Here is a 22,906-nt window from a genome sequence, read left to right as displayed (position 1 = left end):
CTGCAGCAGAATCAGACTCAGGGATGGGTAGAAGAGAACAAAAACAGCGGGGCTATAAGTAACCGCCATTGACAGAGAACACAGCATACACACAAACCACCACTCCAGACAAAAATACAAAAAAGGTTGTTGGGGGCGGCTCAGACAAAAACACAAAATGTCACAGTACTCATTCTAGTAATCAGCAATTCATCTGCTGGTCAGGTTAACACTATGCCAGGATGACATTAGGTGCAATCAGAACATCAGCTCGATCACCTTGCAGGAACTACAAGACTCTTCAGTTGCATGCAATTTCAAGTTCTGACAGAATTCCAGTGTTTTCTCCACACATGTTACTAGGGATGGGTACCGGTATTATGTCAGAACTGGTGCCATAGACTGAAAAGCAGCGCACATTTCGGTGCTTTTTTTTTTCCTGAGATGTCATACACTTTGGATTCTAGCCAATCATTTTACCTTTGCAAGCGTAGTAGGCGGGCCCAGGTACGTACGTTCTTTTAGAGCAGTGCTACAGATTAAAAATGCCCAAGGTGAAGCAGTCAAAAGTCTGGCTGTACTTCACAACAAAAGATGCAAACTCAGCAGCCTGCAACAAGTGCTTTAAGATGATACTGTGCAAAGGAGGCAACACCTCGAATCTGATGAAACACCTGGCGACGTACAGCATTTTGTTAAAAGCCGAAAAATGCGGCGTATTTGATAGCTTACTGCGAGACCTCACACCGAGCACATCTACTGTGGGTGTGGTGCCTGTTATCAGACCCGGAGTTAGCAACATCCCACAAAAACCCAAAGAGGAGAGTCCTGGCCCCTAGCCCTGCCAGTGTAGCAGAAATGATGACGGATGATGGCAGCAGCAGCCGTTCTTCTCTGTGTGAGTAGCTTAATGTTGTTCGTGTGTAATTTACGTTGAGTAGGCTAACCACGTTATTAAATTAATGCCTGTAAGGTGAACTAGCAAACACCATCGTAGCTACATGCGGCTGTCTTCTTGTTTGATGGCAGATACTCCCTTCACCCTGGCCAAAAAGGCTAAAATGACCAAAGAAAAAGTGGAAAACAGCTAAACATGAGAGGTTTTTGGACAAAGTTTGTGTTTTGTTTTTTTTCATTGTTTAAGCACTGCTCCCAGCCAAGAGTGATACCATAAATCCCCCATAGCTGCATAAAAGGCTAACATTGTTATCTTTTTACATAAAAACAGCTAAACATGAGAGGTTTTTGGACCAATTTTGTGTTCTCCATTCTTTAATCACCGATTCGAGCACCGTTTAAGCACCGGCACCGTTTCAAAAGTACCGGTTTAGTACTGGTATCGGATAAAACCTAAACGATATCCATCCCTATATGTTACACAGAGTCACAAACTAGCACCAAAACACGAGTGCAACCAATAGTACATGGAGTAATACTACTACCACTCCTCATAATAGCACTAATAATTTACATATCTGTCTTTAGGAATAACAGTCACTCTGAAGCTAAGAGTTGACAGTTGGAGCAAAACATGACAATTAGCCACAGGTACTAACCTAAAATGATATTTTATTAGCAGGCAGGTCCCTCTGGGCTTCACACCAAAATCAACTAAGCTTTGAATGGAATTAAACTTTTTAGGACTCCCAAAAATGCTAAATATTATTCAAGACATCAGACTTTTGACATTTTACCAACATACCATTAATCTGTATTATATATGGTCACAATCTCTGAAATGGCAATATTAAATGGGAACTGGGACAGTCTAAGATAAAATGTCCTCCTGTTAAAATTGCGGTTGCTGGTGTTTGTTATCTAATCTCTAGGACAGTGTGACAGGGCCTCTAAATAATAATACATTCATAATGGACTGAAAAAAGCAATACTTGTAATCAAAGTTATGGCAAACAATGCAATTAACGATTAAAAATGTGACATTTTGCATAAACTTTTCACCAACCAGCAATGACATGTTGCAACCAACACATTTTAAAAACGCACAACTGCTTGGCAAGTAGTTTGCAGACTGGTCAGCATCTTCTATGCAAACTGTTGGCGACCTGCTAGTTACCAAAGAAATCCCCAGGAAGCTTTTGGTGTAGCACTGTATACATCTTTGCAACTAATATCACATGAAAGACTGGCCGCAACATCCAGCAATCGCCTGCCAAACAGGTCACGGGGGTCAGTGGTCAATGAAGTCTTTAGGTCTCCGTGGATGGCTCTATAGCAATGAGTCTCACAGCAACCATTTGCAACTGGTCGCAAGTCACGACCAGTGCAGACTTATTTTGGTGGATTTGACTGATCTCTAGGCCTGTGTGATTCACAATTAACTGACGCCTAAAACAAACAAACAAACAAATAAATAAAATAAGCGATATCAACTTTAACACCACCCACTTGGAAAAGGGATTCTTCTATAGTCAGGACATTCCCCAAATTTCTAATTTACATCCATGAAAAGTGATCCTATTAAGACAAATTTTTAGTTTTAGAGTTATTGGTTCTATTACTAGTTAGATAACATACACTAATATAAACCTATTGACTGCAAACAACCAACCTGATGATGTCATGTTCTGTACTGACAAGATGACACTAAACATTTTTCAAATATTTTAAGCACTTCTTAAATGTAGTCACATAGACAGTGTTACACATGTAACGTTTCACAGATCAAAGCACACCCCACGGTCGGGTCGCTCACTCACCACCAACGTGATTGGTTTGGTGGTGAGTCAGCGGTGATCTGGAGGGATCATGGAAAAGTGACTCGATGAAGATCAGACCACATTTTACTGACACTCATTACATAAATTGGTTATTTTTTTTCCTTGTACAGGTTTGCAGATCCAAAGGTGCGTGCCTTACCATCTATAACAATTCCATGCAGACTCCCTGCACCACTTGATTAAATGAAACACTTACTCAATGTCTCTCATATATCTTCAAAATAGAAGTATTTCTGACAGGCAGAGTTGTCCCCATTCCCTTTGATCCATATCTCAACTTATAATAATAGCTCTGACCCTCACTGTGAGGGAAATTAATCAAAATGACTTTTTTCAAAGTGGATGTGGATGGATGGAAAGTGAGTGAGAAATGGGGAAAAAAAAAATAGCCATGCTTTCTCAATGTCCTCTAAGCATGAAAGTCAAGGACAAGCTCAAATGCACTAATTTACTACTGCTACCCGTGATTTGCTGCAGCCAAGCCAGGGATATAAGAGACAGGAGAGGACCAGGACTTAGGAAAGTTATCTCATCTATGTCAAAATACTGACTATAACGTACTGATTAACAACCACTTGCTTTTAGTGGACAAATATGCACACAGCTCCAACAAATGTGTTGATAACAGATGAGAAAACTTCAATATTTTACGAAAAACAAACAAAGAAAAAACAGAAAACAGGACATGACACAGCTATGATGTATGTAACTCCAAAATCAGCTTCAAGGACTTCTGTGTTGTTGTTTTTTTAAATTTTAAATTTTTGGTTTGTGTTTTTAAATCAGAGGGCAAATTCGAAAAAAATTTAAATGTTATGAACATTATCTGCATTCTTGAGGGGATCATATGGAGTGACACACAACAGAAAGCCATGTCTGATGACAGTAACCCACAGGCTCATTCAAGCCAGTTCCACCGTGTCACCGGAAAGACCAGTAGTCCAGTGATACCTGTAACGACGATCTTGGGGACATCCAGTATGGTTCCGAATGATGCAGTTTTACGGTGGCCTCGCTTATACGGGGGGTTTGCTGCAAAAACACATATACACATATAGCTGCATACAGGACAAGCATGCCCACAGCTGGACTGCAAATGTGGGTCATACACATGCAGAACATAGCTGTGCATGCAGAGGAAACATGCACCATTCATTCCAGGAGCTGTGAATCAGTACTGCATAGACAGTCAGCAGAGAATGCACTACCTTCCTCAGCACAGACAAGAGCAGGCATTTTGCTTTTTGGAAAAGTTCAACAAGGTGATCTGAGAACAGAGTTTTCAATAATTAAATGTTAGAAACCCCAACCACTGAAGCTATATTTAATTGTGAACAACATTTAAAACAAACAAACAAACAAGAAAGAAAACTGACAGACATTCACATTGAAATCGAAACTACACCAGAGGAGTTCTTGATTTAGTTTCTCTATGACAGCACGAGTACATCTGCTGAAAGGAGATTAGCGACAGCTGGTTTCGAGAGGCCCTATCTTCAGAGACATATTGACACTTTTAATGAGGAATCAATCTTCAATTCAAAGTGATGAAATCACATAAAAGGGCGACCTAGGTGCCAAAAAGAAGCTTCCAGACTGGACCAGCAAAGACTGCCTCAATATTAATACTGCATGCACTCCCCCCCTTTTTTTTTTTTTTTTTTAAATTTGAAGTAATGGCATGATCAGGCCAATATGCTTTGTTAAGCTGGTCTTTTTTTTCTTTTCTTAAATGTATTTGATGTATTGATTTGTGCCAAGTTTTGTCTGGCATTACCTGCAGGTGCAAACTGCATCTTGGGCTCCAACTCTGACAGGTCAGCACTCATTCTTTTGCTGTCAGAAGAAGACAGGCACTGTGTTCGTGCTGACAGACTCTCAACGCTGCCCCCTCTGGAAAGAGACACATTCCTTAATGTGTCTCCCTGAAAGACAAACACGAAACTTTTACTGAACCACAGAAGACTGTATTACAAATGAGGATTAAGTGCTTATCAGTGCAACTTCATGGCTGACTCTGGGTTTTCAGTGTTCTGCAAACCTGGGATATACATTTTTTTACCAGTCAATATAACAGCTAATATAAAAAATTGTCCTTTAAGGACCTTTATGTTTGTTTCATTGTTCATTGACATATGCATTATGATGAATCCAAACTATGTAAAAACTATGTTAAAAAAAACACCACAACACAGAAACCAGCAGAGTTGTCAACAGAAGACAAAAAAAAAAGATAAATCATTACATGTACAGTAAAAACGTCCCTTTTTAATATGGTCTTACCTTTGGCTTGAAATGAGGTGCAAACTGAGGCGTAATCTTAATAGTGTCATTGCTCCCTTGAGAATCACTGTGCTCCATGTTCGCATCACTTCTGTAGCTTGTGCTGTTACCAGTGTAGTCTACATATGAACCTGTCATTTCAATAGACACAGGACAGGACAGGACAGAAGTTAAATTTATTTATCAGTTTTAATATCAGGACAGCAAAGCAGGCAGGCAGGAAAGGAGCGATCGAGAACAAGACTGCAGTAAATTTTTGGCACAAGGGCTATCTGCTCAAATTTATACTGGCACAGAGACAGTTTCAATATTTTTTTAAATATACACTTTCACCGGTATTGCATCTTTACATTAACTTTGTGGATTTTTGTTGTCTTTGAGTTTTCAAAACACTGAAAAAAAATCAAATAATGAAAATAAAGAACTAACAGACAAATATAGAAATCTGAAATAGACTGAAAATATTACTACAATGCATTTTCCTCTGCTTAGTTATATGCTTAAACTTAGGTGGTTGTCTCATTTGAGTTGAGGCTGTATTTGAATCGTCTTGCCACGGCCATCTCTATGGAGGAGTTGGGTGGGGGCAGAGCATCTGTGGCTCCTGGGAGAGGTGGGAGGCTCACGTGTACTTACAGTCAGGTCCATAAATATTGGGACATCGACACAATTCTAACATTTTTGGCTCTATACACCACCACAATGGTTTCCAAATGAAATGAACAAGATGTGCTTTAACTGCAGACTGTCAGAGGGTATTTACATCCAAATCAGGTGAATGGTGTAGGAATAACAACAGTTTGCATATGTGCCTCCCACTTGTTAAGGGACCAAAAGTAATGGGACAGAATAAGAACCACAAATCAAACTTTCACTTTTTAATTCTTGGTTGCAAATCCTTTGCAGTTAATCACAGCCGGAAGTCTGGAACACAGACATTACCAGACGCTGGGTTTCATCCCTGGTGATGCTCTGCCAGGCCTCTACTGCAACCGTCTTCAGTTACTGCTTGTTCTTGGGGCATTTTCCCCTCAGTGTTGTCTCCAGCAAGTGAAATGCATGCTCAATCTGATTCAGTTCAGGTGATTGACTTGGCCATTGCAAAACAGTCCACTTCTTTCCATTCAAAAACTCTTTGGTTGCTTTTGCAGTATGCTTTGGGTCAATGTCCATCTGCACTGTGAAGCGCCGTCCAATGAGTTCTGAAGCATTTGGCTGAATATGAGCAGATATTATTGCCCGAAACACTTCAGAATTCATCGTGCTGCTTTTCTCAGCAGTCACATCATCAATGAATACAAGAGAACCAGTTCCACTGGCAGCCATACATGCCCACGCCATGACAGTTCCACCAACATGCTTTACTGATGAGGTGGTATGCTTAGGATCATGAGCAGTTCCTTTCCTTCTCCATACTCTTCTCTTCCCATCACTCTGGTACAAGTTGATCTTGGTCTCACCTGTCCATAGGATGTTGTTCCAGAACTGTGAAGGTTTTTTTTAGATGTCGTTTGGCAAACTCTAATCTGGCCTTCCTGTTTTTGGGGCTCACCAATGGTTTACATCTTGTGGTGAACCCTCTGTATTCACACTGGTGGAGTCTTCTCTTGATTGCTGACTTTGACATACATACACCTACCTCCTGGAGTGTGTTTTTTATCTGGCCAACTGTTGAGAAGGGTGTTTTCTTCACCAGGGTAAGGATTCTTCGGTCATCCACCACAGTTGTTTTCTGTGGTCTTCTGGGTCTTTCGGTGTTGCTGAGCTCACCGGTGCATTCCTTCTTCATGAGAATGTTTCAAACAGTTGTTTTGACCACGCCTAATGTTTTTGCCATCTTTCTGATGGGTTTGTTTTGTTTTTTCAGCCTAATGATGGCTTGCTTCACTGATAGTGAGTTGACAGCAACAGATTCCAAATGCAAATAGCACACTTGAAATGAACTCTGGACCTTTTATCTGCTCATTGCAATTGGGATGAGGGGATATCACACACCTGGCCATGGAACAGCCAAGAAGCCAATTGTCCCATTGCTTTTGGTCCCTTAACAAGTGGGAGGCACATATGCAAACTGTTTTAATTCCTACACCCGATTTTGATGTAATAACCCTCTAATAAAAGCTGACAGTCTGCAGTTAAAGCACATCTTGTTTGTTTCATTTGTTGGAATTGTGTCGATGTCCCAATATTTATGGACCTGACTGTATGCCACACTGATTCAGTGCTGGTCCTATAAATTCACAAAAATGCCACACTTCTGTGTACTCTGTTCAGTGTTACTGTCACTGCACCCTCAACTGCACTGAAGCATTTGTGATGACTGGCAATGAGTCTTTTACAGCGCTGTGGAGAAATCTTGGCCCACTCATCTTTGTAGAATTGTTGTAATTCAGCCTCACTGGAGAGTTTGAGCATGAACCGGCTTTTTAGGTCATACCACAGAATGGCAATCAAATTCAGTTCAAAGCTTTGACTAGGCCACTCCAAAGTCTTCATTTGGTTTTTCTTATATCATTCAGAGGTGGACTTGCTGGTGTGTTTCGGATCATTGTCCTGCTGCAGAACCCAAGTGAACTTCGGCTTGATGGCTGGACATTCTCCTTCAAGGATGATTTGGTAGACAACAGAATTCATGGTTCCATTTACTATAGCAAGTCAACAAAACAGCTCCACACCATCATACTACTACCACCATATTTTACTGTTGGTATGATGTTCCTTTTCTGAAATGCTGTGTTATAGTAATGCAAGATGCAAGGGGACACACACTTTTGTCCAAAAGTCTTGGGGATTATCAAGATGTTCTCCAGCAAAACTGAGAAGAGCCTTTATGTTCCTTTTGTCGTCTCTTTCTTCTGGTGGAGTCATGAATACCGGCCTTAACTGAGGCATACAGTTCTTCTGATGTCCTTCTGGGGTCTTTTGGGACCTCTTGGATGAGTCGTCACTGCACTTTTGGGGTAATTTTGGTCATGTGGCCACTCCTGGGAGGGTTCACCACTCTTACATGTTTTCCCCATTTGTGGATAATGGCTTTCACTGTGGCTTTCTGGAGTCCCAGAGCTTTTCTATTACTATTATTGTAATTTTATATTATTGTTGCGTTTACTTTTATCCTGTTGCTAAACTAATTTCCCTTTTGGGACAACAAAGAATTTGAGTTGAATTGAATTGAATTAGATATGGCTTTATTTAGTTTGTCATTTGTTCCTGAATTTTCTTGGATCGCGGAATGATGTCTGGCTTTTGAGGATGTTTTGGTGTACTCCAGTACTTATGTACTTAGGAACATCTATCTTACTGCTTCATGTTAATGTTAATCCAGCTGCTAATGTTATGTGTACTGGCCTGAATTTTACTGCAATCATTTGCCCACAAACTTAAGCCAAGGCTGCTTTCTTTTGAAGGTATATTATTCTGAGAACTTCTAAAACACATGTGACCTTGAGTTCAGTACTGGGCAACTGTATAGATACCAGGATACACTGGAGTTGCTGTGCTGGTCAACAACATGCCGCTCATAGTACACCTTTGTAAACATCCATGGTATTTGTGCAGGCAGAGAAAACAGTTTGAATTAACAAAGGAAAAAAATCCTATGTGGTAGAAGAAGTAAGTTAACGACGCACATAATAGTTTTTCTGTAAAGAAAAGCGATTAGCAGCAGTAAGAGGAACTATAATTATTTAAACATAATCTAGAGCGTCATCTTCACACGACCTTAACATGAGATGTACCTGTACTAGTTGCAGAGTTGCTCTGTCCCTCATCTGAATACTGGTATGGATACTGAAGGGGTTCATCAGACCCTGGGAAGTACTGCAAAAAGAATGAAAACAACACATAATGTTGGGAGTTCTCAACTCAGGCTTACTATGAATGAAAAAAATCCTATTAGTATAATTAATTCAGGAGAGTAGGACTTGGTGATATTTTGAGACATAATATATGTATTATGTATATATATGTAATATATATAATAAATAATATATGGAAAGTTTAAGCTATATTTGGCTTAATGTTACAACCTCAAACACTAAGAGAACACCAAGAATGAATCTACCAGAGATCACTGACACAAAGCCATATTTACCTTGCAGAAAAGAGATAGGGTTGGTCAACTGCTAAGTGACCTTCGTTTACTATAGTTCTGACACTATATAGCACAGTATACAGTGGGGCAAAAAAGTATTTAGTCAGCCACCGATTGTGCAAGTTCCCCCACCTAAAATGATGACAGAGGTCAGTAATTTGCACCAGAGGTACACTGCAACTGTGAGAGACAGAATGTGAAAAAAAAAAAAATCCATAAATCCACATGGTAGGATTTGTAAAGAATTTATTCGTAAATCAGGGTGGAAAATAAGTATTTGGTCAATAACAAAAATACAACTCAATACTTTGTAACATAACCTTTGTTGGCAATAACAGAGGTCAAACGTTTACTATAGGTCTTTACCAGGTTTGCACACACAGTAGCTGGTATTTTGGCCCATTCCTCCATGCAGATCTTCTCGAGAGCAGTGATGTCTTGGGGCTGTCGCCGAGCAACACGGACTTTCAACTCCCACCACAGATTTTCTATGGGGTTGAGGTCTGGAGACTGGCTAGGCCACTCCAGGACTTTCAAATGCTTCTTACGGAGCCACTCCTTTGTTGCCCGGGCGGTGTGTTTTGGATCATTGTCATGTTGGAAGACCCAGCCTCGTTTCATCTTCAAAGTTCTCACTGATGGAAGGAGGTTTTGGCTCAAAATCTCACGATACATGGCCCCATTCATTCTGTCCTTAACACGGATCAGTCGTCCTGTCCCCTTGGCAGAAAAACAGCCCCATAGCATGATGTTTCCACCCCCATGCTTCACAGTAGGTATGGTGTTCTTGGGATGCAACTCAGTATTCTTCTTCCTCCAAACACGACGAGTTGAGTTTATACCAAAAAGTTCTACTTTGGTTTCATCTGACCACATGACATTCTCCCAATCCTCTGCTGTATCATCCATGTGCTCTCTGGCAAACTTCAGACGGGCCTGGACATGCACTGGCTTCAGCAGCAGAACACGTCTGGCACTGCGGGATTTGATTCCCTGCCGTTGTAGTGTGTTACTGATGGTGACCTTTGTTACTTTGGTCCCAGCTCTCTGCAGGTCATTCACCAGGTCCCCCCGTGTGGTTCTGGGATCTTTGCTCACCGTTCTCATGATCATTTTGACCCCACGGGATGAGATCTTGCGTGGAGCCCCAGATCGAGGGAGATGATCAGTGGTCTTGTATGTCTTCCATTTTCTGATGATTGCTCCCACAGTTGATTTTTTCACACCAAGCTGCTTGCCTATTGTAGATTCACTCTTCCCAGTCTGGTGCAGGTCTACAATACTTTTCCTGGTGTCCTTCGAAAGCTCTTTGGTCTTGGCCATGGCGGAGTTTGGAGTCTGACTGTTTGAGGCTGTGGACAGGTGTCTTTTATACAGATGATGAGTTCAAACAGGTGCCATTCATACAGGTAACGAGTGGGGGACAGAAAAGCTTCTTACAGAAGACGTTACAGGTCTGTGAGAGCCAGAGATTTTCCTTGTTTGAGGTGACCAAATACTTATTTTCCACCCTGATTTACGAATAAATTCTTTACAAATCCTACCATGTGAATTCATGGCTTTTTTTTTTTCACATTCTGTCTCTCACAGTTGAAGTGTACCTCTGGTGCAAATTACTGACCTCTGTCATCATTTTAAGTGGGGGAACTTGCACAATCGGTGGCTGACTAAATACTTTTTTTTGCCCCACTGTATATGAATAAAGATGTGGTTTGTTTAGAATAGTATAATGGTTTTTCAAACATATGAATGATGTATTTTAGAAGTGTTATAAAATAATACACAAGACTATCTATAATTTGCATAATTACATCAATGTTCAAAAATACTGTTGGCCACCAGTGCTACCCCTCAAACCTCTTAGTATACACGTTTGGTATCAATGTAAGACTGTTAAAATGGTGTTAAATGGTTAAAATGTGCCGTAAAACTATTGCCGCAAACGGGAAGCAGTAGCACAAATGTATTCCAACAGCCGAAAAGTCATCCACTGCAAAATGAAGAATGTTTTAAACTCTGCATGTCAACATCTTCCCACACACCAAAGAAAATGTTAAATAAAACAGCTGTGATACCTGATTCTTTGTCAATCGTTTTTATAGTCACCGTCTAGACTTTTTTTTCTGTAATTTGGGGTCATCACATTTTAATTTTACTATTTTTATATATTATAAGCACAAAAGAACAATTTCAATTGTTTTATTATTACTCGATGTCCTTTTTCGTTATGATCTTTTGTTTGCTTTTTAAAGGTCTAGTGTTGACCACCTGCTGTGACAGTATTGTCATTGGTCAAAAACCTCTGCGTGCAACTGATGGTTAAAAAAAATGGTTTAAATAAAACATTTTAATTCATTCAGATTTCTTGTATTCAAAGCAGAAAAATAAATATTGAATGAGCATACCAGTGCAAATTTAGGCACTGTATGGTTGAAAACAATTTTTGTTTTTTGGAGGTTATTTAAACATATCGTGATATATATTGTGTATCATGATATAATCAAAAAAATATTGTGACATTAGATTTTCCTCATATTGCCCAGGCTTAGTTCACACGTATATAAACGTCCCATTCTTAATTAATAGCGTTTAAAATTATGTTGGCCTGCCTCCTGTATAGGCCTGCACAATAAATCGAAAATTTATTGTCATCGCGATATCAGCCTGTGCGATGGGCCCATCGCAAAAGACGGCGTAAACGGCGATAATTGGGTACCTTAAAATGTTTACACACGTGCTTTAAAGAATTTACCAATAAAAGAAACCCCTTTACACATTTGATCAGTCGAATAGAGCCCTTCACGGCATTAACCAATCACATGGATTAGAGGTGGGGAGTGAACAACACTGCAGCAACGAGTCAGAGTTGTAATGGCTGAGAGCGAGACACATGACAAGAATGCTACTGACTATGAACTCGTGGCTTAAAAAAAAAAAAAAAAAATAATAATAATAATAATAATAATAGTACCTCGCTTAATTGGAGGTACTTTGGATTTGATAAAGACGACGTTCTCCAAACACAGGTACTCTGCAAAACTTCCTGAACACTTGTGGCAACCACCAGAGGAATCACGACTAATCTCCACCATCATCTTCAATACAACCACAGAGAACTGTTTGAAGAGTTCCAGAAAGATAGGGCTAGCCAAACAAAGGTTGCTAATGTTAAGACAGCAATCCAACAGCAGTCTCTGTATCAGATTTTTCAAGTGGAACTCCTTATGAGAAAACGTCGAAGCGGTATAAAGAAATAACAGAGGCCATTACACATTTTTTGGCTAAAGACATGATGCCTATAAATACAGTTAGCAGAGAGGGCTTCACCAGTCTAATACATAAAGTGGACCGGAGATACCGCATCCCCTCACGAAACTACATTTCCCATGTCGCCATTCCACAAATGTACGAAACATGCTGCAAGACCGTCATGTTTGAACTAAGCCAAGCTGAAAACTACGCAAGCACTACAGTAAAGTTTCCTCTCCAGTTTTGACTTACATCATAACTACTTGGTGAGTGGTAAAATGATGAACAACTGCATTGAGATCATTTGCAGTATAATTTAAGTTATGTTTATTTAAAACTAATGATAGAGACCGGGAAGGATGTCTTTTTTTTATGGGGGTAATGTTTCAATGTTAAAGTGCACTTTGTTGTTACACTGCTCATACACTGCTCATACAGCAGCTTTCTTTAAATAAACTGTTGCAGTAAAATGGAAATGATGTATTTTTCCATTATGGAAATTATGTATTCATTTCATTTTTTTTTTGCTATTTATTTTATCGCAAGTCATATCGTTATCGCAATATTGATCAAAGTTATTGCACATCGCAGGTTTTCCTAATATCGTGCAGCCCTACTCCTGTAGCTATAACAGCTTCAACTCCTTTAGGAAGAATTTCCACAAGGTTTATTCCTAATCGGTTCCACTTTGTTATGATACCACTAACAGTTGACTGTGTAATATTTAGTAGCAAGGACATTTTTGTTGCACACTCGGAACCCTATCGCGATACCATATTGGAATACACCGAGCTCCTGAGAGTGCCCCATTCTTTCACAAATGGTGTATATATCAGCCCAAATGCAAAACAGACTAAACTGTTTTCTTTCATGCTAGTGTCCACACCCTGGTGCAAAATTTGGTTGCTTGGTTTTAATGAAATTATTAATTTTGAATGGCAAAAATACAGCTGCTCAATTTTTTTTTGAAAAAGCACAAAAATCTGCACAACTTCACCATTTAATACTCGTCGCCTGTTTACTTCCCCTTTGACCGGAGAGATAGAGGGAGAGATGGATAGTGGTGTCATAACTAGGGATGGGTACCGGTATCCGGTGCCATGATGGCACCGGTTCTGACATAAACGGTAGTAACCAGACCGAAAAGCAGCGCACATTTCGGTGCTTTATTTCGGTGCTTTTTTCCCTGAGATTTGATACACTTCAGATTCTAGCCAATCATTTTATGTTTCCAAGGATAGTAGGTGGGCCCAGGTACGTACGTTCTTTTAGAGCAGAGCTACAGATTAAAAATGCCCAAGGTGAAGCAGTCAAAAGTCTGGCTGTACTTCACAGCAAAAGATGCAAACTCAGCAGCCTGCAACAAGTGCTTTAAGGTGATACTGTGCAAAGGAGGTAACACCTTGAATCTGATGAAACACCTGGCGACGCATACCGCTTTTTTTAAAGCCGAGAAATGCACCGTACCTACTCCGTGTGTGGTGCCTGTTATCGGACCCGGAGTTATCAACATCCCCCAAGAAACGGAAGAGGAGAGCCCTGGCCCCTAGCCCTGCCAGTGTAGCAGAAATGATGACTGATGATGATGGCAGCAGCAGCCGTTCTTCTCTGCGTGAGTAGCTTAATGTTGTTCGTGTGTAATTGTACATTAATGCATGTAAGGTAAACTAGAAAACACCGTCGTAGTTACATGCGGCTGTCTTCTTGTTTGATGGCAGATACTCCCTTCACCCTGGCCAAAAAGGCTAAAATGACCAAAGAAAAATTGGAAAACAGTTAAACATGAGAGGTTTTTGGACAAAATTTGTGTTTTTTCCATTGTTTAAGCACTGCTTCCAGCCAAGAGTGATACCATATATGACCTATAGCTGCATAAAAGGCTAACATTGTTATCTTTTTACAAAAAAACAGATAAACATGAGAGGTTTTTGGACAAAGTTTGTGTTTTCCATTTTTTAAGCACCGGCACCGTTTCAAAAGTACCGGTTTGCCACCGGTATCGGATAAAACCTAAACGATACCCATCCCTAGTCATAACATCTCTGGACTGGTAACTGCCATTTATAAACTAATATGTTTAGAATATATTCGACCAGCTACTTTTTCTGGTGCCGACAAGCAAGGACAGCAATGATTAAACATTGCTGTCAGCTAGAGGTGTACATCCCTAATTTTAACAAACTGATGAGACCCCCGGAGACTGCAGTTTTTTGATTCATTTACTTCAATTTACTAAAAGTACACAAGGCAGAATACCTTCATTAGATGAGTCATGATCTTCACTATCTCTTCCATGGAAGGCCGCTGAGAGGGGTCTTTGGACCAACAGCGAGTCATTAGGCTTTCAATGGGCTTGGGCAAATTCTTGATTAAAGGTGGTCTTGTGCCTGAATACAATAAAAAGAAATAACTGGTCACACGCAGTTACAGGGAAAGACATATCTGCATCACACAACACAAGAGAAATAAATATTATATATTACTGCCTCCCATTTTTTGAGTCAGTAGTGCTGCATCCAGGATGCAATAAACTGCAAGGAGAGCTGAAAAGGTCAACATGTCTTTTACCCCCTCTGCCAACATCTTTATTTTGACAATCTTCTAGCATGCATGCCTGAGCACTCTTAGTGGCCGACAGCTGGATGTGACCTCTGCATCACCCACCACAAACAAACACACAGACCCACACAGTCAGACAGGAAGAGTGACTCACCATTGTGCACAGCCCACATAATGCGAAAAGCTGGCCCTCCGATTTCATCGAAGGGCTTCCTGCGGGTGATCACCTCCCAAAGAATGATTCCCCAGCTGAACACATCACACTTCTCGCTGTAATTGCTGCCTGTGAGTAGAAAGAAACCCACAGCAACACTTAGGTCCTTTTCAAAGAGGGGGAAAAGGCTCAGTCTGACATCACTGACTGATAAAGGAAATTCTCTGCGGAACATTTGACAAGAGAGCGAGGAATGTGCCTGGCAGAGGCAGCAGCTTTTCTCTTGCTTTCAGTGGGGAGGAGGATGAAAATAAGGGAGCCATTTTCACCAAGGAACGGCTCCTGTGTTGCTTAATTATGGAGCCTGTTATTGAAGAATTAAAGTGCACATCATACACCTATTTCAAACTTGCTGCGCTGGGTTTTTCTGATAACATTCCACACTGATGGAAATTAGTTGTGAAGGGTTCACTGAGGGGGCAAAAGCGGCTTGTTTAATTGCACTGGAGTCTTGCAACATGCATCCAAAAACAAGGCAATGACTAGGAGTAATTCATCTTTCCCTGTGACATCCTCTAATCAGTCTCTTATTGTAGACTTACATTAGGCTCTTGGTTGTGTAAGAACAAAAATTCTGCGTTTACAGAAGAAAAGCCAGTACAGCATGACTCCATTCATCATCTCACTGTCACTGGTTCGGTAGCTACTATCAATAAATAAGAGTATGGTGGAAGTAATATATAGTATAATAATAATAATCATAATAATAATAATAGCAGGACCCATCTCCAATTAGATGAAACATGACAAAGATGATGAGGCTGAGGTAATTAGAAAAACACATCTCAGTTTTTCTTGGTCAAAAAATAGGAAAACATTTCAAACAGCTGTAATACTACTCATATTTGCCTTCAAATACTTCTGGGGCCATCCATGCTGCACTTCCTTTGTTGTTGGTCATGTGTGTCTGAATGTCACATGCTGTTCCAAAGTCACAAATCTTCAGCACAGTGCCTCCTGCCACCAGAAGTAGACTGAAACAAGGAAGACATACATCCTGTTAGCAGCAAAAAAGTGCCTTGAACTAAACAACATAGGACTAACTGTAACTAACTTCAGCCCGGTTTGGTTTAAAATGTTTCTTTTTAAAAAGTACTAGAGGAATGACAGTGCTCGGCTCTTACGACTGTTTGAGACAAAGGAAATTCTATAGTAATAATGCAGGAAATAAATTCCTGTACAATATTGGATAGGTGACAATTTGTGACTATGAGAGGCTTCATTAATTCTATAAACTCTCCAAATGATCTACACAGAACAGGTAAGCTGGTCCTCTCTTCCTACAGAATACTTACTAGTAATAGGTTAGTTTTCTTGCTTTTTTTTTTTTTTAATTAATGCTGGAAGTGTTGCCTCTGGTCTGAGACAATGGAATATAATCCAGATATCACAACATATTTCATTAATTACTGCATCCTATATAGCAGTAAACAATTACATCAAATCTACCACTATTCTGTATTTCCACATGTTTTCTTTTTTTTAGTGCAACACATTTAAAGGGTTTCCACAGAGGAAATGACCATGCAATAAGAATAAAGACAGTCTTCACATAATAATGAGATTTCCATCCTGTGTGGATGCCCTGCAAGAGTTGGCATTTATAGAGGGTGTGTTAGTCTGATCCAGCTGTTATAAAGAAGATGCGAGTAACTCTATATGCTGATAACACAGGTTTTCTTCATGGTATTTACCACTTCCTTTGATCAGGATTTTACATTGCTGGCATGTAATGCCATTCCCTGAATCCTGAAGCTGCCAGATTGAATTGCAACCACTGCTTTTCATTTCCCTTTTTTCCATCTAGGCTTTCCATAATCAATGAGAATATAATCTGAATAAGCCCAAAACAAAATGTATATCGAAGTAAATAATGTCTTTACACCTTCCCATTTTGCCTGTATCAGACACATCCAAATGTCGTTCATTTATGGCCAAAATGTTTTGGCTAGTTATTTAAGGGTTGGAGTACACTGTCTTGCTAATTTCTTCTTCTTCTTCTTTTTTGAAAAATACAGCATTTTATCAAATTCTCTGATAGTAGGATTCGTATCATGAGAGAGAAAGAAAAATGATATATTCTGAACATGTCACAATTCCAAACTTTCATTAGCATCCTAAAGGTAAATAAAAAGAGCCATAATAAAATAAGAAAAACAAAATACAACACACATCTTACTGTGACACTTCCACACACCTCAGCATTCCTGATAGGTTGCAATAAATGTCTGTTAATATTAGGGCTGCCACGATTAGTCAACTAGTCACGATTAGTCAACTAGTAAAATCGTCGACGACTGATTTAATACTCGACGCGTCGTTTGAAGCTTTGTAAGATCACAAAAGACGCAGGAATAAGTAGTAGAATTTAAGAGTGTAATAACGGACTGAAACAGAAGATGGCAGCACTGCATGTACAAGGATGCCAGGTGCCGTTAAACCCCGAAGAAGAAGAAGCTGTGCCCCAGAATTCATAGCGCGGCCCAGCGCAGTAGTCAACAATGGCGGCAGCTAGTTAGTTTTAATATTACTCTTATTATTCTTTTTGGGTCACAAAATAAAGTTTAACATATTTTCAGGTGAGAATGTAGCTGTGTAAACCTCAAATATCTGCTCAGTTTATCAAGACACCACATATTTTCAAAAGCGCTCTGACGTTTTCGGAGACGTGCGTTACCCACTAGCTCGATAGCTAGTGGATAACATACGTCTCACCAGCTCGATAGTTAGCCGGGGTTCAAGGCTCATTAGAGCCTGTGAGAACACCGGACTCCCGGCAAATCGTTTTCAAACCCACCGCCGTCTTTCACTACTCAGGTTAAACATGTAATATAAGTCACTTAGAGAACTTAAAAATGTTATTGTTTGGCTTTTTTAGTATTTTATTTGTTCCTGAGTAAATCGGTTTGGCTGAGAAATAAAGTTATAGTTTTTACACAGCTGAATAAACGTCAAGCAAACAACTGATTATCAGAAGTGTGAGATGCTCGAGAATATACTCCGGTGTCTTGTTATATTTTAGATAGCAAGGAGCAGGCGGCTGAGTTTATTTAAACTTCACTGAAACAACCTGCAGATTTAATTAAAATTTAATAAACTATCATCTTGTCTTTATTTTTAGTTAGCACATACCATAAACACTTCAAACTGTAAGCTAATGAGTTAGTTATACAAGAGCAGATGCGTGCTGGTGCAATAAGCTGTACGTTTTACGTCCAATGGATGCATGATCTGATTAGTCGACTAATCGCAAAAATAATTGGTGACAAGTCGACTATCAAAATAATCGTTTGTGGCAGCCCTAGTTAATATCTTGAGTAACTTTCAACTAAGTGGCTTACAATGTCATGCCAAAAAAAAAAAAAGCCTATACATGTTTCTCAAAAGATACCAGATATTTTAACAAGAACACAATATAGTACAAACTGAATCAAACTACTTTAAAGAAATAATTTGCTGGAAACATAAAGGAGTGTGTGAGGTGAAAAGGTGCATACTTGGGTGGTTTGAGGTCCCTGTGAATGAGAGCCTTTGGTTTCATGCCATGGAGATAGGCCACACCCTGGGAACACTGTAAACACCAGCTCATAGCATGGGAAGCAGTGTAATAGGGGAGGGGTTCAGCACCATGCAGTACTGTGGACAAGAAAACACAGTCTCAAACAGCGACCACAGACAGCATACCTTCAAACCAACTAGGCAAAGTGTGGGGTCCCTATAGTAATTATGACACTGTCATATGGACTGAAACACCCATGTGCATTTTCACTATAGCTTCTTTAAGAGTACTGACAAAAAGCTATTACTAGCCCTCAGTGTCCCAGCAGATGCACCTATGTTATAAATTTGAAACAGCCTGGTGTTATTTTCACAAGGAGAAGAGTGTTACATTAACAGCTTCCAAGACATAATTTAGTATTTTTGACACCAGGAGGAACAGAATACCTGTAAATAATGATCATTATTATACAATCATATTTAAAAATATAATTCATATTAATGTTTTTTTTTTTAAATGACAGCAGCATGTTTAAAAATGCTGGAGAAATATCTTACAACTTACTAGGTTAATTTGAAATTCAATCGAGTATTACAAGACATCCCAGGAGTGTATATTAGTTCACCAATCAAAATAAAAATAAAAATGAGTGTTTGTCAACATAAAATTTCAAACTCATTGGGGATATTATCATTACTGATTATCAATAAAAGGTGACCCTTAATAAACATTCTGTCAACCAAAAATGTTCGCCAGAACAGCTAACAGATACAAGGCCTAAGCACACGAAGAAACATATATGCACATTAAATACCCACAATGACCCTCTAACAGCATATATATTTTTAAGAAAAAATTATAATATTAATGACATTAATTTTGAGTAACTGATATAAAATAATGTGTATTTTCTCATTCAACCATATACATGTGACCTGACTCTGTAGTAAGACTAAACTGCCTAGAGTCTCATTTGCAGTGGAAAAGAGGTTGAGGTTCAAACTCTAAATTTGTAGACATCCAAAAGCATTGTTTCAACAATATCTTATGACTGGATTTCAAAGTGTCAGCATATTTCACCATGAAATGTAATCACAACACAAACTGAGCTATCTGCAGCCTTGTTAGAAAAACTCACTTTACACTTCATTTTGTCCAAATTTATTCCGCAAAACTAATTTCAAACTCATCTTCACACAGTCATTTTTACACTATCATGTCCACCATGATGCCATTGGTGTAAGCATATTTCCATCATCACAACAATTGCCAGCCAAAGTCAGAGACCAGGAATTCCATTTGCGCACAAACACACGCAATATCATCAAGAACAACAGGACTTTTCGATAGTTCTCAGCATTTGTTATATTTGCTTCACTGCCCGCAATGTCCCACAAAACTATGTCCAAAAATGTAGTTTATGAAAATGTATTATAAGCAAACCACTAAGAACAGCAAACTACTTTGTCCCAAAACCTCATTCAAGTAAACCTGATAGCTACAAGGGGAAAACCCCAAACTCACTGAAATTCAGCGAAATTTGCCCCATAACAATTCTGGCAAATTTTAAGTACAACTGAGCACAGAATATTTTATGAACATGATACAAATTAGTACTAACAGTGCCCTCCATAATGTTTAAGACACAAGTTTTTGACGTTTTGTCTCTGAATGCTACCCAAAATGAATTATATATAAAACAGTTGTGACTGAAGTGGAGACAGCTTTAATTCAATTTTTTTAAAACAAAAAAATGGCATCCTTCTTGAGTTATCACATTCACAAGATTTTCAAAAACTTGACCTCTGACCTTGACCTTTTAGTTGAGGTCAGAGATTTAAATTTGTCCCCCTTTTGCAGAGGAAAAGCCCTCACCTGGCCAGGAAACTGGCCCTCACCTGGCCAGCTGGGCCAGGTGAGGGCTGCTCCCCTCTTATTTCATGATATTTCATTTCTGAAGTGTTGAATTTGCTTTTCATGGTTTGAAAGTTAGGGGGAAAGAGATTTCGCAAGAAAGGGAGGCCATCATTAGGCGGAAAAATTCAAATAAACCTGCACCTATCTGACATCCAGTAATCCCAGACTCTGCTGCTACATGACAACAAATTGCTTATAAAAGCACTCATGGTAAACATAAGAAACAACAAGCCTAGATATACATAGGATAAGTCTTTTAACTTATTTGAAAATGAGGCTGTAAGAAATATATGTATGTAATTTATTTGCAGAAGGTTCAAATACTCAATTTTCATTCTTACTGAAAATGTTAATTTAACTGTCTTAACTGTACGCACACAAATTATTTTATTACTGATCAATTTTATACCCCACCAGTTCCCAGGTTTATCTGAATATTTAGGTATGTGCATGTAAGGGCTGCATGTCGCTGTGCAAACATGGACTTCTAACGAATCAGAAAAGTGGCTGAACATGCAAACAACTGGAGGATCAACTCAACAGGGCTGTGTCTGTCTAAAGCAGTGTTCATTACTAGCAAAGCAAAATAAATGGTGTAACATGTAACACAACCATAGTGTTTTCTATTAAAACATATTGACTCACCATTATATAATGATCCACCTTCTGCATATTCCATCACAAGGCAAACCTGCGGTGGAAAGAACACCATCAAAAACTCAAAATCAACCAAATAGACCAAATAGTCATTGTTATCCTAGTGAACTTACTGGACTATTGCAAGAGCCATACAGTTTCACAATGTTGGGGTGATTCACACGTGAAAGTTGTCTGAGCTGGAGATGAAAAGGAAAGGTTACACACAGGCAGGCTGTTGAAATAATCTTGAGAATATTTCAATAACGAAAAAATACCTCAACAATAAAGGCTTTCCTCTCTGATTCACTCTCAATAGTCTTGATTGCAACATCTTTTCCTTTCCATTTTGCTTTGCAGACGACCCCAAAAGCTCCTCTCCCCACCACCTGAGAACAGGTAGTTAGCATCAAAGTTACACTCACTAGGTAAGAGCTTCATCGAGCTGACACTAACTGTTGTCATGCGCTAGTGACACGAAAAACAGCAAAAATAATCCCAAGTTACCTCCTCAACTTCAATGTCCTCATAATTGATTTCTTCAAAGGGATACCCAGGTGGTGTTTCAAGCATTTCCGCTGGTGGTAACGATAGAGACATTACTAGCTTAGGTCAGCTAGTAACTTACTATGAAAACGAGCAAACAACACATAGGTAAAAAGCTCAATATTAATAAATAATAAATAAATCAGCACAAGGATACTTAGATAGGTTTCAAGACATCAATTGCAATTACGCAGTCGTATTTTTTTTTTTTTTTTACCGTAACTGCGTAATTATGACTGATGCCGTAAGGAGACATGGCTACTCAATAAAACAAACACGTTACAGCCTTCAAAAATGGCAAATTGTCATTCTTTGGCCGGCTGTCAAGCACCGAAAAACGGATCGGCGTTTGCCTACCTACTGTCAGTTCCCTTGATGCAGTCAAGGCTAACCGCATAGCATAACTAGCTCAGTTATGCAGCTGCTACGAAAAACTACTGGAGAAAATAAGTGTTTAAAGTTAGCTTTTTGCATAATTAAAGATCTGGGACGACAGAATAAGACTACACCATTCCTCACCAGAGTCTGACACTGTCACAACACAACCTTAAAAAAGACAAGCAATTCGAGGCCTGTTAAAATAGCAGCTTACGTTAGCTGGCTGGCCCGGTTGGTAACGCTAGCTACCAGGACTTTCTTAGCTTCAACAATCCAACTCTTCGTAGATGACTTGTCACCAGTGCCGGTTATGTGGACATGGGGATATTTTCTACTATTCATGTAAAAAAAAACCTGGAATAACGTCCATTTTTATAAAAACTGTTTTGTCTATCCACTTGACAAACAAGCATAACTTTTTGACAACTTGTGTAGCTGGCTTGCTAGGAATGTATTTTGATTCTTCGCAGGGGAGAGGGGGAGCTCCACCAGGAAGTGTGTGCGTATTGTAATTCTGTCCCCCGAAACCCAAAAAAGGTACGGAAGCGTAATGCATTAGCTTCAGAAAATGAAGCATTTTTTCCCCCGTAAATGACATAATTAGTTCGGATATAACACACAAAGAAAAAGTAAGAAATTTGTTTTCGTGTGGAATATTTCTTTGTTGTAAAGATGTTTCTAGAACAAGTCCTAAACTAGGTCTCAGGACAAAGACAGTTGTTTGGTTGTTTAGTTTGTTTGAAAAATTATTATTTCAGTTATTTTCTGAAAATTTCCGATACTTAATATTATAAATAAAAATGTTGAAGCAGTAA

At 39.3% G+C, this 22,906-nt stretch overlaps 1 protein-coding gene across 3 annotated transcripts in view; it reads right to left on the bottom strand.

The window, feature by feature from the left end:
- map3k7 (mitogen-activated protein kinase kinase kinase 7) overlaps positions 1-22,591 on the bottom strand; it is a 28,284-nt gene extending 5,693 nt beyond the window's left edge. Inside the window, exons 1-13 of one of the 3 annotated variants that reach the window (XM_085246058.1) lie at positions 22,306-22,591; positions 21,675-21,794; positions 21,446-21,556; positions 21,302-21,367; positions 21,177-21,222; positions 18,613-18,751; positions 15,965-16,089; positions 15,056-15,184; positions 14,599-14,729; positions 8,738-8,819; positions 5,001-5,131; positions 4,495-4,642; positions 3,669-3,749 (exon numbers count right to left, since the gene is read on the bottom strand). In XM_085246058.1, the coding sequence (XP_085102184.1) occupies positions 3,669-3,749; positions 4,495-4,642; positions 5,001-5,131; positions 8,738-8,819; positions 14,599-14,729; positions 15,056-15,184; positions 15,965-16,089; positions 18,613-18,751; positions 21,177-21,222; positions 21,302-21,367; positions 21,446-21,556; positions 21,675-21,767 (1,282 nt within the window). In that variant the 5' untranslated portion in view covers positions 21,768-21,794; positions 22,306-22,591. The remainder of the gene's footprint in view (positions 1-3,668; positions 3,750-4,494; positions 4,643-5,000; positions 5,132-8,737; positions 8,820-14,598; positions 14,730-15,055; positions 15,185-15,964; positions 16,090-18,612; positions 18,752-21,176; positions 21,223-21,301; positions 21,368-21,445; positions 21,557-21,674; positions 21,795-22,305) is intronic. The other 2 variants (XM_085246059.1, XM_085246060.1) reach the window with 2 other exon arrangements.
- Between the last annotated feature and the right edge of the window lie 315 nt (positions 22,592-22,906).

The sequence above is a fragment of the Mchenga conophoros genome, linkage group LG15 (genome assembly GCF_057382185.1).
Source record: "Mchenga conophoros isolate Kocher_MC1m ecotype Shallow Benthic linkage group LG15, M_conophoros_male_GT1.1, whole genome shotgun sequence".
Classification (NCBI taxonomy): domain Eukaryota; kingdom Metazoa; phylum Chordata; class Actinopteri; order Cichliformes; family Cichlidae; genus Mchenga; species Mchenga conophoros.
Note: the sequence above shows the minus strand (reverse complement) of the source record. Positions and strands in the feature narration are given on the sequence as shown.